General features: G+C 37.2%; 1 protein-coding gene across 2 annotated transcripts; it reads left to right on the top strand.

Annotated features, from left to right (window-relative positions):
- The first annotated feature begins 103 nt into the window (after positions 1-103).
- ABHD10 (abhydrolase domain containing 10, depalmitoylase) lies at positions 104-16,381 on the top strand. Of its 2 annotated transcripts, none has more exons than XM_019922809.3 (5): positions 104-2,364; positions 4,658-4,841; positions 10,405-10,516; positions 10,924-11,061; positions 15,718-16,381. In XM_019922809.3, exons 1-5 carry the CDS (start codon positions 2,232-2,234, stop codon positions 16,060-16,062), a joined length of 912 nt encoding a protein of 303 aa, XP_019778368.1. In that variant the 5' UTR covers positions 104-2,231; the 3' UTR covers positions 16,063-16,381. The 2 variants fall into 2 exon arrangements, with proteins under 2 accessions (XP_019778368.1, XP_019778369.1); XM_019922810.3 differs by lacking the exon at positions 15,718-16,381 and adding an exon at positions 11,844-15,711.
- The last annotated feature ends 538 nt before the right edge of the window (positions 16,382-16,919 follow it).

Raw genomic sequence — 16,919 nt, 5'->3', positions numbered from 1 at the left:
CACCCATTGGTTACATGACAGGGGATGGATTAATCAGCAAAAGTCCATTGTAGAATCGACATAAAGGTTGTTGTGTGCTAACACTATGACTTGTAGTTTATAAACTGAAGTAATCAGAAATATCTCTGGACACATTCCTGTTGCTAACAAAATGAGATAACCCCTGAGAAACCTGACATCTTTTTGTCTAATTGCACAGATGCAATTACTACTGGGGATTGAAGGACTGTGTTTACCTATCCTTCTCTCTGATGGGGAAAAAATCATGCAGGTATGAAGTTAAAGTTCTAAGGCTTTACTTGGTGGGGACATCATTTGTTTCCCTGAACAAGGCAGCAGATTTCAGAGGAAGAAACCGCCCTCTACGGTATGTCCTTTCACACCTGTCAATGAAGGCAACATTGATAGTAGGTTAACGGAAACAAATTTGTCTACTTCAGGCCCATTGGTGTCAGTAAAAGCATCTTCACTTGACTCTAGCTACAATTTTTCCTGATTTGTTATACTGATGAAGGTGGATGGAGAAAATGGTCCATGGGTTTCCCTGCTTTTTTTGTGCAGTGCCTTTCCCACTATGAGAACAAGTAAGATTTTTTTTTTTCCTGCACATAAAATGAAAGAAGACCTGCAAAAATAAAGGGACAGAACAGGGACAGGAATGATTGGGAATATTTGCAAATATCCAGAACCATAGGGAGAAGTGTTTATTGTTAAGATACAAAGGATGCTGAAGTGATGTGCATTGGGCATCACCTTAGTGATTTTAGTCACTTTAGAGTCTACAACAGACTTAACGGAGAACTAGCAAAATAGCTCAGCAGCTTTTGGAGAAAGTTGCTAAATCAAGCAGCTGTCAAGGAGGTGTTTCTGGCAATACACCTCTCAAGAAAGAGATCTATTAAGTTTTTATTTATCCAGCTTTTCTGGTGTGTTCTAATAGGACAGGTTCTCAAGACTCCAAAGATAGGCTGGATTCACTGTATCCAGTATTAAACCAGCTACAGTAACTTTGAAATAGAAAACAAACAGCAACAAAAAAAACTAGTCCTTACTTGTTGATGCTTGAGGCCTCCAAGAATTGCTTTGAAGGGTGTCAGAGCAGGAATCCAGAAAGCCTTGTACCACAGTTTATTCAACCATTTTTTTAAATTGGCCATTCCATTTTTTTCTTCTGTTTGCCTCTAAAAGTGGTGCTCTAGTAGATAATATGCATCCTTATAAACTAGTATTTTCTATAGGATAGTCACAAATTGGGGCCATTGGGTCAAAGGGCATTGAAAATGATGCATATTTTAAATTGCCATAGGTGGTCAGGTTACTTGACAAAAAGAGTTTGTCAGTATACCCTCCCACCAACCATACATGAGTGCCCATTGCCCAGCTTCCTTGCCGGAAAAAGGTTAAAAAGAACAATAGTTGTTCTTTTTAACTTTTGCCAATCTGATGGGTAGGAAAAATGGCATGGGTTATTTTTTTAATTCCAATTTTTCAGTTAGTGAGGTTGATCATCATGTTTACATATATGAACTGCCTACCACAGCTGTTGGCCAATTTTATTGGAATTATATATTTTTTCTGATCATTTCTAGGAGCAGGGTGAACAGAACTATTCCGGTTTTATTCTTCTGTTGAGACCGTTTATCTACTGGAATTTATTTTTGCGTATAGTATGAGACAGGGGTCAGAGTATTTCAACAGTCAGGCATACAAAGAGCTAAGACAAACTTTAAAAGGGCGAAGGAGCGGCGAAAGTTCGATTCCACTCCAGGCGTTTATACAAGCAGGATTAAGGTCAGATCTTCAAACCATTTCCGGTACAGGTCAAAACTGTCAGGGGGTGAGAACTACTTGTAACGCAGCAAGTCTAGCACTTTATGTTTCAGCTCCGTACTGTCACCGGGATGATGAGATGGTTTCCTATCTAGGAACGGTGGGTGGGGTTACTCTCCTCGCTTCCAGTCCTGGGGTATCTACCCACCGAGAAAGCAGCCTACAGAGGGCGCTCAAAACATCCCAAACTCACAGACCGCACCTCCCCGACAGAACAGCCCAACAGCGAAAGGCTGGGAAGAGCGACGACGCTCTGCGCATGTGCGCTCTCCGGGGGTCGAAACTCGGACAGGCGCTGTTTACCAAGTTGCGTCTTCCAGAGGGCGGCGCATGCGCAAGCTCAGTTTCTGGGCGCTGTGCGTCTCTGTAGGTCGGCGCGGGGCGCAGGGGCTGTTGGGAAGATGGCGAGGGTGGGTCTGCCCTCTTGGGTACCTTGTCGCAGGTGGGGCTGGATGGCCGTCTCCTTCGGCTTCCACCGTGGGCTCAGCACGTTACTTGCACCGAAGGCCGAGCGGGCGCCACGGTGGCTCCCAGGTCAGTGTCCGAAAGGCTGGAGTAGGACGCGTACTTTCGAACATCCCGGATTCCGGCAGTTCCTGTGCCATGCGTTTTTGGCGCCCCGTTCAGAAATGCCCTTCCCCGGTTCTCAGTACCCCAGTTCTAGGCGCTTTCGACAATTCTGGTGAAGGCTGTGAGGAGAGCTCTGCCGGGCCCTGGGGTATTCTGGACAGCCCGGGCCGTTGGTGGCGTTACGCTCTGCAGTCTAAGGATCCTCTCTGCCCGCCTCCCCTTTGTTAAGCGCCAACATTAGGAAACATTCAGAGGTGCATTTAATGCGTTTGATTATTAGTTGCTTTTGCTCTTCTCTGCTAGTTCTAAAGGGTTTACAGATCGTGACTGTTAAGATGCTTAGACCTGCCCTCCCTTGACTTGAGCGATTTTAAAGTATGAACATTTTCTTTGGAAAAGTATAAACGCCGTTATCAAGCCTAATTTCTAGTTTTTTGTTCTTTTTTTTTTCCATGATCGAAGCCCAGTAAAAACCGTAGCCATTACTCTACAAAGGAAACTAGAATTTGGACGAAAAATTAGAGCCCCTGAATATTTCCGTTCCTTGTGCTTGATTCTTCTCCATCCCACCCTACCTCCACTCCCAACTCCCATATATGTAGTCTGTCTTTCTGAATTATGTCTTTTTATTTTTTTGTTTTGTTGTGTTCACACCCTTGCCAGACAGCTGTCAGATGCATCGTGCTTGGAATGGGAATTGTCATGGCAAATACCCTTTGAGTTAAAAAATTTAAGCATATTATCAGTTTAACTTACATTTAATTGTACACAACCAAAAGGCTGTTATATATCTGTTTTTCTAGCAAAGTATAGTATGTCATTACATTAACTAGAATATGATACTCTTTTACTGTTTAGTAAACATTCATTGAACACTTATGCCCCAGGCTTTGAGCTAATTCTTGCAGTACGAAGATCTTTCTATAATGTTATAACTCACCAAGATTAAACAAATTGTAATTATCTCATGGAGAATTTCCTGTTGGAAAGTAATATGGAAGAGAGGATATGAAGGAAGTTTGGAGTGCTAAGGAAATGGGAAATGAAATTTTTGCTGCTGCAATCTGTCAACCAACATAACTGGCTCCTACTAGCCTTGTTTTTCACTAAAAGTTTTAAATTTGGCATATTTCACTATACATTGAAACTCTGAAACAGGATTACATATAAAAGGGATAGCTTTAAGGGCTTCAATTCAGTTTTTAAAAAAATCAACTTCTCAGATCCAAAATGAGGAAAACTTTATTAGCTTACATGGAAGAGAGTGAGAAGTTTTAATTAGCCACAATAAAGTAGAGAAAGGTTTCATGTAATAAAAAAGAGATTCCGTTGGTCCAGAAAAAGACTGTTAAGGGAGTACACAAGCCTAGTTTCTTTGGAAGAAGAAAGTGGGATTATAAATGACTTTTTTTTTTAAAATGTCTTTACATTTTTTAAGAGCAAGTATTGATTTTACAGTAGGGAAGGAACTTTAAAAATAATGAAATGGAACAATCTTGTAAGGTTTACCCATTGTGCCTTTGTACTTGAACTAAGATTTGTGTGTACCATTCACAGAAAACCAGGCCAACAAATAAAACACAGTGATTGGGAGTCCTATGAGAAATCTTTTTCCAAAAATGGTATTATCATGCACTTATTCAAGGTTACTTGTAAGGAAACTGCTCATTGAACCTGCCTCAGCAGATATGGAATCACGATTGGCTGTTACCATGGCCCATGATTTTATGGGTGGAGAGGGAATCAGTAATAAAAGGGGCACAGCACCTCTACCTTTGAAACAACTTCCCAAGGGCAGACCAAACTTGTTTCTCTCCCTCCCCACTAAAAAGTAGAGGATGTGAAGTCCCTTAAACATTAAAAAAAATTTTAAAGAAGACAAATCTCACAAGAAAGGGCTAAAACTAGTGTAGGTAAATCTGAATGTTGATTGATACTATTTGGGACAGATGATATAGCAGCAACAGAAAAACATTTTTGACAAGTCTCTGTGTCTTTTGTTGCCTTCAAATTTCCTTCTCATTGTGTATTTTGGAAGAATCCTGATTGGACCTTGCTCAGAGAAGACACTGATTGTGACATTTTAAAAGATACCATGCACAGACTTGTGACTTCAATACTTCACATCTGTATTTTTTTCTATTAAATGGAAATAGTATTTGACATCAATTTGATGAGTTAAGAAAGTTAAGATTAAAAATATGTATGGTTTTCGAAAAACTGTGTTTGCAAACTATGTTTTGTGTATTTTGTTTAGCTTGCAGACAAAAGACATCAATCTCTTTCCTTAGTCGACCAGACCTTCCAAACCTGGCTTATAAGAGGCTAAAAGGCAAAAGTCCAGGAATTATCTTCATCCCTGGCTATATGTCTAATATGAATGGTACAAAAGCATTGGCGATTGAGGAGTTTTGCAAATCTCTAGGTCACGCCTATATAAGGTAGGAACAACACATTTTAGAGAAAATATTACTACCATTTACTATGGCAGTAGAGAATTACTTCTGCTCTAACCAACTGGAACAAATGTCAGCATTTTTATGGATTAATTTATTTTAATGGTCTGTAAACTTTCATCTTGTTATTTAGGGTTCTTGTAAAGTGCAGCCTTTAAAAGGCCTTTTTTATAGGTCTTTGTGGGAAATTCCTTGTCAGTCCAGTGGTTAGGACTCCGAGCTCTTACTGCTGAGGGTCCAGGTTCAATCCGTGGTCTGGGAACTAAGATCCCACAAGCCACGCTGCCAAAACAAAACAAAAAACAAAAATAAATAAATAAAGGTCTTTGTGCCACACCAACAATGGTGGCAGAAAAAAACTAGTGGTAACTTAGCTCTTTAGAAACAATATTCTAACATGACAACAAACCAGTATACTAATTGGCTTTTTTGTAATCTCGTAATTATATTGTGGTTTTCCTTTGGGGACTTACGGACATTTATTTGACCACTGTTTATTTCCTTTTAAAATATGTAGTTTAAAATAATATATGTGTTTAAAAGTATTGTAAAATTAATATTGTATAATTCGCATTTCCACTGAGTTTCTTTTCTTTCACTTCTGTAGCCTGAATATGTATAAGCATAAATAAGGAGACGTGTTGCTTACTACTTGATTTCACAGTTCCTAATATTTCATACTGATAATTATTTTACTAAAATCATGTGTTTACATTGTTATTAGATTTGTTTACTTATAACAATCATTTATTTAGCGCCTGATTTGCCAGAAGAGATAGTATGGTTTAGTAAACAGAACACTGGCCTGGAATTCAGGAAACATGGGCTCTAGAATTAATGCTAGCAATAACTGATGAGATGAGTCAGTTAATAAATGCTGGACCTATTTTCTTCATCATAAAAAGGAGGAGATTGGACGAAAGATAATTTCTGAATTCTTTTCTAGCACTAGCAACCTAAAAATCTATTTATCTAGTTTTTAGAAGAGTTTCACTAACATTCACTCAATAGGTCTAGAAAATACAGCTTTTAGAAATAAAATAAAAAATAATTAGAAATAAAAAATTTTTAAACTTTTAGAATTAAAAATAAGACTTTTATCTATTCAATATATTAGCAAAAATTATGTCAATTGTATGAATTTTGTCTTATTCCTGTTATCAAATTAACTGAATTATTTCATTTTCATGATCAGAACTCTGGAGTATTTTTTACAGGTAGACTTTCTAGCACTATACTGGTGCTGTGAAATATACAAAGAATTATAAAACATGGTCGTTGCCTGTAAGGATCTTTTAATCAGGGTGGGGAAATGCAAGATAAAATACATATGGGAAATTAGACAGAAATATTCATCAAAATGTGATTATGTCAAAGAGCCGGATACTAAATTGTATAAGGTGAAAGAAAACTAGGAGTCGAAGTAGATAGAAAAAACTTCATAAAGGAACACTGAAAAATAGTTAGGATTTGGGTAAGAAGGAAGAGCTATCCAGGAAGGGGAGGACTACCCTGAGCAAAACATGATGATATCAGAAAACTTGCCACCATTCTCCTTCTTTGTCCCCAAAAGAATTTGACTCAAGAAATCCCCATTTTATCAGTTCTCGAATTTAAATTGAGACTATGAGAGCTATAACCAGTTCCTAGCTCCCTACAGGACATATAAGGGGGTTTTCTGCATTTTGGATGCATATGAAATAAATTTTCTTTTTAAAGGTATATTAAGTAATGAGAATGAAATTATAATGTATACAGACAATTATGTGATACTGTATTAAAATGTAGCCTAAGTGTATCTTTATAAAACTTTATAAAGTATAGCCCTTCATTACAATTTTTAATTTGATCAGGTTCCTTTTTATTTGCTTTCATCAAACTTCATTTCAATCTAATCACTATTAGCTACTGATTGCATTTTAACTTGTTATAAGAGATTTTATCTTCTATTTATACTCCCAATTTCTCAGTTTACTTTTGTTGTGATTTTGTCTGTGAAACTTAGATCTTGAATGAGGAAATGGTTAGTTCTGTATATTACACAAGGAATAGTACATACGGTTCTGTGTAAATGGTTTTTTAATATCCTGCCACCATGCCTAAAATAAGAGTGAGTCGGAGCTCAGAAACACATGGTTTTAGGGCTGGTCTTCTCTCATAATTATTTCTAATAAAATTTAAAATTTTAGATTTGGGAATATGTTCCAGAGTATTGGGGCTGCTAAGACAGAATTGCATTACTATGTTTAAAAGTTTTAAACTGCTGAATGTTTTTTAATTATCTTTGTCACTTGGTTAGGGTTCAGCAAGAATGAACTATATTGTCACCTATTAGTATCACTGAATGTTTATATTTTCCTTTTTGAAGGCCCTCTACATCTGTTTTGCATTTTCACCATGTAGTTGGAAGGCAACTGTAAACAAAATACAGCAAGTAGAGATGTGTGATTGCCCACGGAGGGGGCTAGAGGAGAATTAGTTGGTGTCTTTCTCCCCTCTTCTCCCTGATCTGTCTTCTATATCCCCTGGATTGAGGAGAAATAATAACCGTGATTTAGACTTCAGTAGCTGCCTTGTTACGCTATTTCCCTAGGATCCAAAACCACTTCACTTCATACCTAATTTTAATTTCTTTCTCCATCACTTTTATTTACTTATTTTTAAATTTTATTTTATTTATTTATTTGTGGCTGCATTGGGTCCTCGTTGTTGCACACAGGCTCTCTAGTTGCAGCGAGCAGGGGCCACTCCTTGTTGCGATTGGCAGGCTTCTCATTGTGGTGTTTTCTCTTGTGGAGCATGGGCTCTAGGTGCACGGGCTTCAGTAGTTGTGGCATGCGGGCTCAGTAGTTGTGGCTCGTGGGCTCTAGAGTGCAGGCTCAGCAGTTGTGGCACGTGGGCTTAGTTGCTCTGTGCCATGTGGGATCTTCCTGGATCAGGGATTGAACCCGTGTACCCTGCATTGGCAGGCGGACTCCCAATCACTGCACCACCAGGGAAGCCCCTCCATCACTTTTTAACCCCTTATCTCTAAGAAAATGAGTATACACTATATATCACATATATATTCTTCAAGTACACGAAAAACATTAGGATTTAATAGTTTTCACCAGATTTTAAGAATCAGAAAAATACTGAATACTTTAAATTTAAATAAAATAGTTCTTTATACTTTTACGTTCTACTTCTATTCATTTAATATGTATTATAGTACTCAGTGTGTGAGGTTCACATGCTAGCCACTGTGGAGAATGCAGAAACAAAAACAAGATGATGGTATTTCCCCTCTAGGATCTTTACAGTCTCATAGGAATGGTGAGACACAAATACATAAGCTGTCTTGTAGAGCAGGATATAATAAAATGATTGTGACTAGTAAAAGTGAATTCTATCCAAGTTTCATTAGGTAGAGTTTTTTTTTTTTTTTTTTTTTCAGCTTGTCTGGGAAGTCTTTCCAGCAAAATTTCATTTGGACTAAGCTCTGAGAGGGGATATTAGTAATGAAGGTGATGGGAGAAGATATTCCACTTGAAGGAAATGGGTGAAGCGTAAAACAGAGACAGAAAACGTAGTCTTTTTTAGGAACAGCAAGTTGATCAGTTTGACTAAAGCAGTAGTTTCATCAGAAGAAATAAAAGGTCAATCTGAGATGACTAAAATACGTTCTTTAAAAACAGGCTAAAGCACTAAATTTTTATGTTATATATCACAGGAAGGCATTGAAATTAATGTCATATCAATACAATGTGTCAGACAAAACCTGACAGTATAAAGTAGGTCCATTTGGAGAAAGAATGACACAATGAGGAGGCTGCTGTGATAGGGGAGGTTTAAGATGAGAAAGACCTGCACCAAGACACCAGTCTTACCAAACTGAGGAGAAAGGGGTGCATGTGAGAAAAAATGAGAGAGTGAGGATAGTACAGGGCAGGCAGTGTTCTATACCCTGCGGAAAAACAAACTTGAAATAAAACAGTCTGCCCTTGAAGAACTGACATTCTAGTCAGAGACATATATTTAAAACTTGATTACAACACACAATATGAAAAGTGTTAAATTGGGGGCTTCCCTGGTGGCGCAGTGGTTGAGAGTCCGCCTGCCGATGCAGGGGACACGGGTTCGTGCCCCGGTCCGGGAAGATCCCACGTGCCGCGGAGCGGCTGGGCCCGTGAGCCATGGCCGCTGAGCCTGCGTATCCGGAGCCTGTGCTCCACAACGGGAGAGGCCACAACAGTGAGAGGCCCGCGTACCACATAAAAAAAAAAAAAAAAAGTGTTAATTGGGTACAAAGAAAGTGACCTACTACTACTAAACGACACATTCTGTCAAAGAAAGTTCCTCAAAGGAGGTGACATGACTTAAAGGATGACTAGGAGTTTGAATGGGGGATGAAGGCTTTTTAGGCAGTGGAACAGCATGCAAAGTCTCAAAGTTAGGAAAGGGCTTATCCAGGAATTGGGAGTAGTTCAGTATGACTAGGGTTTAGGGCAGTCTGCAGGAGTGGTATGATACTTCATGATTTATTGAATTGAGACCTTGAAGGAGAGGTAAAGTTCACAGATCAAACAGACTCTGAGCCTGGGGAACTAGGAAGTTGGAAGGAAAGAAAACCAAGAGGAGGAGCTAGTGATGATGAATTTGATTCTGGACTTCTCTTTTCCTTCTACTAATTGAGTAAACATAACGCTTAGCACTTACCATGTGCAAGGGACTGATCTAGGCACTGGGAAAGCAGTGTGAACAAAACAATCTGCCCATATGGAGCTTCCATTCTAGTGTGGGAGATAGACCACAAACCAATAATCAAATATGTATATTGTCAGGTAGCAATATTTGCTATAAAGAGAATAAAGCAGGGTAAGGAGCTAGAGAATGATGAAAGAAGCACAACTTTAGGTTGAATGGTCAGAGAAGACTTACGGAGATGTAACATTTGAGCCAAAGGCCTAAATGAAGTGAGGGAGCAATCTGAGTGGATATCTGGAGTAGAGTAGTCCACGTGGAAGGAGAAGCTGTTGTAAAACTCCTGAGGCAGGAATGTGGGTGCTATATTCCATTAACTTCAAAAAGGAAAGTAAGGATACAACTGGGAGGGAGAGAGAACAGTAAGCAATGAGATGAGAGAGGTAGTTAGGGGCTAGAGGATGGTAAGGACTTTGGATTTTATTTGAAGATTATACAAAGCCTTTGGAAGGTTTGTGCGAGACATGATTTTTGTTTTAAAAGGATCACTGACTACTGTGTGGGGAATAGACTTTGAGGGTGAAAAATGAAAATGGAGATCTACTAGGAGACTTGCATTAGTTCAGTCAAGAGAGGATAGTGATTTGGACCAGGCTGGCAGCAGTGGAGGAGGTGAGAAAGTAAGTGGCTATGAGAGATCTTTGAAGGTTAAGACAGTAGGATTTGCTGAAATACATATTGACTTCACAGTTTTACTTTAATATATTTTAGACATTGTAATAATGATTAATGTGCTGTCTTCCTTAAAAATTAGAGAAGCAAATACATAGATATCTAAATATAGATATGTTTTCTCTTTTTCCAGGTTTGATTACTCAGGAGTTGGAAATTCAGATGGTAACTTAGAAGAATGCACAGTGGGAAAATGGAGAAAAGATGTTCTTTCTATAATTGATGACTTAGCTGAAGGACCACAGGTGACTATTTTTGTTAAATATGATGATAATTGTTGACTGCAACCTCATGACATTTGAGCTGTTTCTTTAGATGTGAAAATTTATTTAATATTTTAAATGTCTTAACAGTCCATTTTTATATTTCAATATCAAATCAATCAGTTCTATTATTTTCACTTTCTCATAAAACGAAGGTAGCATTTTACTTTTCATTTTACAAATTTTATTTGTCTAGTTTATTCTCTATTATAAACCTAATACTTTAACAAAATGTAATCGTAATCTTAATTTTACTTTGTGCCAAATATTAAAAGTCTGGGAGCCAATGAATATAGAGAAAGAAAGTATATACATTCTATGAAATTATTCACTGCCTTACAGAAAAGAAAAAGAAATTCCTCTTTAAAACTACATGTTTTTATTTTTAGATACTAGTTGGATCTAGCCTCGGTGGATGGCTTATGCTTCATGCTGCAATCGCACGGCCACAAAAGGTTGTTGCTCTTATTGGTGTAGCGACAGCTGTGGATAGCCTAGTGACACAGTTTAATCAGCTTCCTGTTGAGGTAAGTCCCAGGCAACCTCCGTGTATCCCTCCTGTCATTTTGCTCCCTCTTTGAATTTTGTTCATGTGTCATCTGTCCTTTGACTTGTTACACTGGACCAAATTTTGTCTTAACTGCCTTTTTGTATACCATTTCTTTGCCTTCTTTAACTATTTGGTCTCCTGTTTAAGGTTTTCTTTTTTTCACAGTCACTTCAAATCATTTTGCCAAATATTTGAGCCACATGAATGAAATCACACTTTAAATTTCTTGTTTTAGCAACATTTTATTAACCACATTTGTTTATTTGAATTATACATCGTGATCTCTTTTTGGAACTCTTAGTCTTATTTTGTGGCTTCTGGGAAATAGTACCTATTCTATGACCATGTTAAGACGGCTAATCAATTATGAAACTATTTTTTTTTTTTAGCCTGAAAGCCTCAGATCCTCTCTCAGAAGAGTTATCTGAGCACACACTGTCAGTCATACACAGGAGATGAGACTTGCCATTCCTGGCCTAGATACTAAGTTAGCATTCTTTTTCTACTCCTAATTCTCACCTTTAAAAAAAGAAGGTGCTTTTCACCATTAGCATGTTCTTCAGTAACTCATGATAGAAATAAGGTTTCTGGAATAATTGGGAAGGGAATTCGTTTATTATACTTTATTATTGGACATATGTTTAAGCACTTCAGTTGTCTGCAAGGATAAAAAAATGGTGGGTAATAGCTGTTTATTTTTGTGTATGTTTTTTTTTGTTTTGCAATCAATTAAGTTCTCCTTGGGCATATGTTTCCTAGGGCTCTAAATTTCACTTGTGGGACTAAGACCCTAGCAGAAAGAAAAACAGTCGGAGCAGTGGTTCAGAAAGTGCAGGCCCGAGGCCAGCAGCAACAGCATCACCTGAGAACTTGTAGAAATGGATATTCTTGAGCTTCACCAAGACCAGCTGAATCAGAAACTGGGAGTGAGGCCCAGTAATCTGTTTTAACCAAGCCCGCAGGGGAAGTGTGAGAACCACTGCTCTACAGAGTGGGGGAGCAGGAGGGGGAGGAAAAGCAAAAGAAGAAAAAAAGCCTGTGTGGTGTTGAATGGTGGAATGTCATTGAATTTGCCTCAAGTTCGGCATTGAATTCAGTACCATGTACTCTCTGTTCTGTTTATTCTTAGTTCACATTGTTCTTTCCATTTCCTTAAGAATGGCATTGTCTGCATAGTCAGGTTCTTCATATGATTTCCTATCAGAGCTGAAATTACAAAGCTGATCTTCTTTGCACTTACCTCCTATTTCTGAATTGTTTTCACTTTCTTGATTGTTTCTTATACATGGTTGCTCCATGTCCTCATGCTGCTAATTTTTCCTACCATTGTATCCTTCTGCATGTAAACCTTGGACCCCTTACTCTGTTCTCTAACTCAGTCATGCAGTGCTTCTCATGATAGGAAATTATTTCAAGAAGATGGCCTACTGGAAAAGAATTGATTAAACAATTTTGGGAGGTTATTGGTAAATGACAAGATCTGTGTACATTTATTTTTGTGTGTGTGTATCCATCACTCAGAGGGAAGACATGGTAGATACCCTGTAAGTGACTGAGAAGATCTATAGCCTGCAAATCAGGGTACATCTTTGCTAATCCTAAATCAGACCAGCAAAAATCCTTAAACAGAAACATGTTGACCCTTATTAACTTAAAAGCATGTGTAAAGAAAGAGCAGAGACACTAGGACCACTATCTCTTCTTCTCCACATAGACAGCCAGTACTAGCAGTGTCAAGGGAATGGAGGTGGAGGTTTTTACTGTCTTCTTTAGCCCTGGGAATGTTAAGACCCAGCATTACTCATTATGTAGGAACTTGACTTACCTCTTAACTAACTCTAATCATTGTCTGCTTCTTTGGACAGTAGAGGGCGTCAGGCAGGTTGCACGGCTGTTGGAGTCTAAGCTTCACAGCCACATTGCCTTGTTAGTTTCTTCTTGGTGTAGAAATTATGTATATTGTACATTTTCTCTGATTAATACTGTTTTTGCTATTTCTGTACTTTCTGAGGCTTTGGGACATATAAGATTTTGTTAAGTTTGTTCTTCAAATGGACAATATTCATTCAACTCAATAGCAGATAACAGAGCTAGTTGGGGTGGGCAATGATGCTTAAAATACAACTATTATTAATTATGTCTCAGTAATTAACATAGTTCCCACTTCATCTAATAATCAATGAGACTAAGTTCTTATTACTGAAATTACCAATTCAGGAACAGTCATGAGTAGCTTGAAGGTAACAGAATATCATTTTTACTTTAAATATTTGATTCATATGTTGCTTTAATGCAAAGTACCCCATGATACTAATATAGGTTCATATATTTTATAGTTTTTTTAGGCTTCCACTAATTTTAAATCATTTGGATATAGATATTTAGAAGTCTAGGTTTCAGATATACAGCTTTTACACTGAATCAAATCTTTTTGGAATTTTATAAAAGACATTAAAATTCCTAAGTACACAGATTATATCATACATATTTTACTGTTGAAATTCATTTTTGCCTCTTTGTATTTGTAATAAGTCAACAATTTTAAATGTGGAAAAATCATAATGTTTTCATTGAAAATTTAAATACAAAATTTTTGAAATATGTTGTATGTAGCTTTTCTTTCCTTATATTTTTCTTTATTTTTGATAAGATGTCCATCTGTTTTTCTAGACAGAAATGCCCTTCATATTATATGGTTGCAAGAGGCTTAAAGCTATTTACATCTTGATTTACTAGTTCAAGTTGTGATAATCTTTCCAAAGAATTTATTATATGCATATAAACCTTTATGTTCAAAGATGTTCATGGAAGTATTCAGCAGTGTGGGAATGGTCAAGTTAATTATCTTAGATGCATTATAGTGGACAATTATGCAGCCTTTAAAAGCTTTTAATAGAATCTTTTAAAACCCAGAAATATATATATTGAATAAATAAGCCAGCGCTGAAAACTGTATATGAATTGTAATAGCTAAGTGTTTTACATATTGTATATATAAAAACCAAACACATATAGAAAAATACTGGAAGGAAATAAGCCAGAATAATAATGGTTGTTATATCCACGAAATAGGATTATGGTGATTTATTTATTTTTATGCTTTTTTTTTTTTTAAAAAAAGGTAGAGTTTTTTGGTTTTGTTTTTAATAAATTTATTTGTTTATTTATTTTTGGCTGCGTTGGGTCTTCATTGCTGTGTACCGGCTTTCTCTAGTTGCGGCGAACGGGGTCTGCTCTTCCCTGCCGTGCGTAGGCTTCTCATTGTTGTGGCTTCTCATTGCGGAGCACGGGCTCTAGGGCGCACGGGCTTAGTTGCTCCGCGGCACGTGGGATCTTCCCGGACCAGGGCTCAAACCGGTGTCTCCTGAACTGGCAGGCAGATTCTTAACCACTGCGCCACCAAGGAAGCCCTGTTTTGTTTTTTATTTATTTAATTTATTTTTGGCTGCGTTGGGTCTCGTGTGAGCTTTCTCTAGTTAAGGCGAGTGGGGGCTACTCTTCTTGCAGCATGTGTGCTTCTCATTGCCATGGCTTCTCTTGTTGCGGAGCACAGGCTCTAGGCATGTGGGCTTCAGTAGTTGTGGCACGAGGGCTCAGTAGTTGTGGCTCATGGGCTCTAGAGCATAGGCTCAGTAGTTGTGGCACACAGGATTAGTTACTCCGCGGCATGTGAGATCTTCCTGGACCAGGGCTTGAACCCGTGTCCCCTGCATTGGCAGGCGGATTCTTAACCACTGCACCACCAGGGAAGTCCCTTTTTATGCTTTTTATATTTTCCACGTTTCTATAATGAGTATATGTTACTTTAACTAGAAAAATTGTTTAAGACAAATTATAATGTAAAAAATAGAAATTCTTCAAGAATCAAAGAATACCCAGCGTTTTATTTTAAGGGTAGAAATGATACCATGCTCAGTTTTCAGGAAGTATTTAGAAGACTTCTTTGTCATCCACAACAACAAACAAATTTTTTCTCATTCCATAGAACTCTAAAAGGCAAAAACTACATTTTTTTAATATTCAGGATAAAATTGGGTGTGTATGGTTGCCCCAGAATAACCACTGTCTTACTTTTCTTTTTTAGCACTATGCTTTCTTCTTCTCCTTCTCCCACCCCATCCCCATTTTACTAACTTCTCGTTTATGCACTTTTAGTTTCATGATTTTTAAATGTAAACAATTTTTATTCCCAAGATTTGGTTTTATGTAATATGAATGCCACCTGTACTGATTCCAAGAAATTATTGTACTTTTCTCCCCTTCATTTTCCCTTTCAAGTTGGAATGAAGCAATACCTGATTTTTAAGATATTACACGTTAAAGTTAGTTAAATCTGTTTGAATCCTAGTTACAGCAGTTAACTACCTTTCAACTTTAAACATATGTATTACTCTAACTTTAATATCCTCTTTTGTAAAAATGAAATAAGAACAGATAGTATCAGGATCGTATGAGATACTACGTGGAAAATACTTGTCACAGCTCCTCGCACATAGTAATTAATTACTGATAATTATCATCGTTATATTTTTATCTGTTTTCCCCTTCTTCAAAGACTGCTTTTCTTGAATTAAGACTATTGTATGTGTTAATGTTGCATAAATACTTTTGTTTTCCTCATTTTTCCCGATAGGTAAGAAAGGAAATAGAGATGAAAGGTGTGTGGTCCATGCCATCAAAATACAGTGAAGAAGGATTTTATCGCGTTCAGTACAGTGTCATTAAAGAAGCAGAGCACTACTGCTTGTTACATAGTCCTATTCCTGTGAACTGCCCTATAAGATTGCTCCACGGCATGAAGGATGACATTGTACCATGGCATACGTCCATGCAGGTTGCTGACCGAGTAGTCAGCACAGATGTAGATGTCATCCTCCGAAAGAATAGTGATCACCGAATGAAGGAAAAAGCAGACATTCAACTGCTGGTTTACACTATTGATGACTTAATTGATAAGCTTTCAACTGTAGTTAACTAGAATCACAGTTTTAGTTGGAATGTAAAGTAATGGATCCAGAAGATGGAAGCTGGATAACAGATGAAGGACCCTGATATTTAGAAGGTTTGTTTCTCTTATCTCTACTTTGTAGATATCATGTGAGTATTTAATGGTGTATTTGCACAAGTGATTCAGATGGTGAAGAAAGTGCCAGCTGCTGTTTGAAAAATGTTCTCCTTCCTTCAATCCTTGATTTTTTTCATTAAAATATTTCCTATTTTTTTATTCAAGAGATGTTTACCTTCTAATGCTTATGTTAACTGTGCCAGAATTGCTAATAAAACTTGATTTTTTTGTTTTTTGTTTGGTATCATTGTATATGGAGATTTGCAAAATTATTTCTGATTTTAAAATGCAGTTTACAAGATATAGGAAAATGTTTATTGAAATAAATCTAAAATGACTAGAGAAATGACTGAAGCATAATAAAGTTCAAAATAAAGCTATTACTTTATATATTATATTCTGCATGTTATATTTGAACTTAAAATCAAGGTTATTCTTTTTTAAGGGCTCAAAACTTTACAGATATATAAAGGATATATATCACTTTAAATTTTGGCCTATATGTCTTATAGTTAACTGGGGGAATTTCATCTTAAGCAATGATGTAATATTTTCATATTCAGATTTCATATTCCAAAGAAGAAATGAATCTATATTATCACCTACCTGCAGAAACATTCCTGTTCTATTAATATATGGCTTAAGTACAAATAGCCAAGTGATTGCCATCTAAATCAGAGGGCTTTCTAAAGTGTAGAGATAGTAAGAAAATATGAAAGGGAAATACAAAGTTCTTTTTTTTTTTGCGGTATGCGAGCCTCTTACTGTTG

The sequence above is a fragment of the Tursiops truncatus genome, chromosome 4, assembly GCF_011762595.2.
Source record: "Tursiops truncatus isolate mTurTru1 chromosome 4, mTurTru1.mat.Y, whole genome shotgun sequence".
NCBI lineage: Eukaryota > Metazoa > Chordata > Mammalia > Artiodactyla > Delphinidae > Tursiops > Tursiops truncatus.
This window is presented reverse-complemented; position numbering and strand designations above follow the sequence as displayed.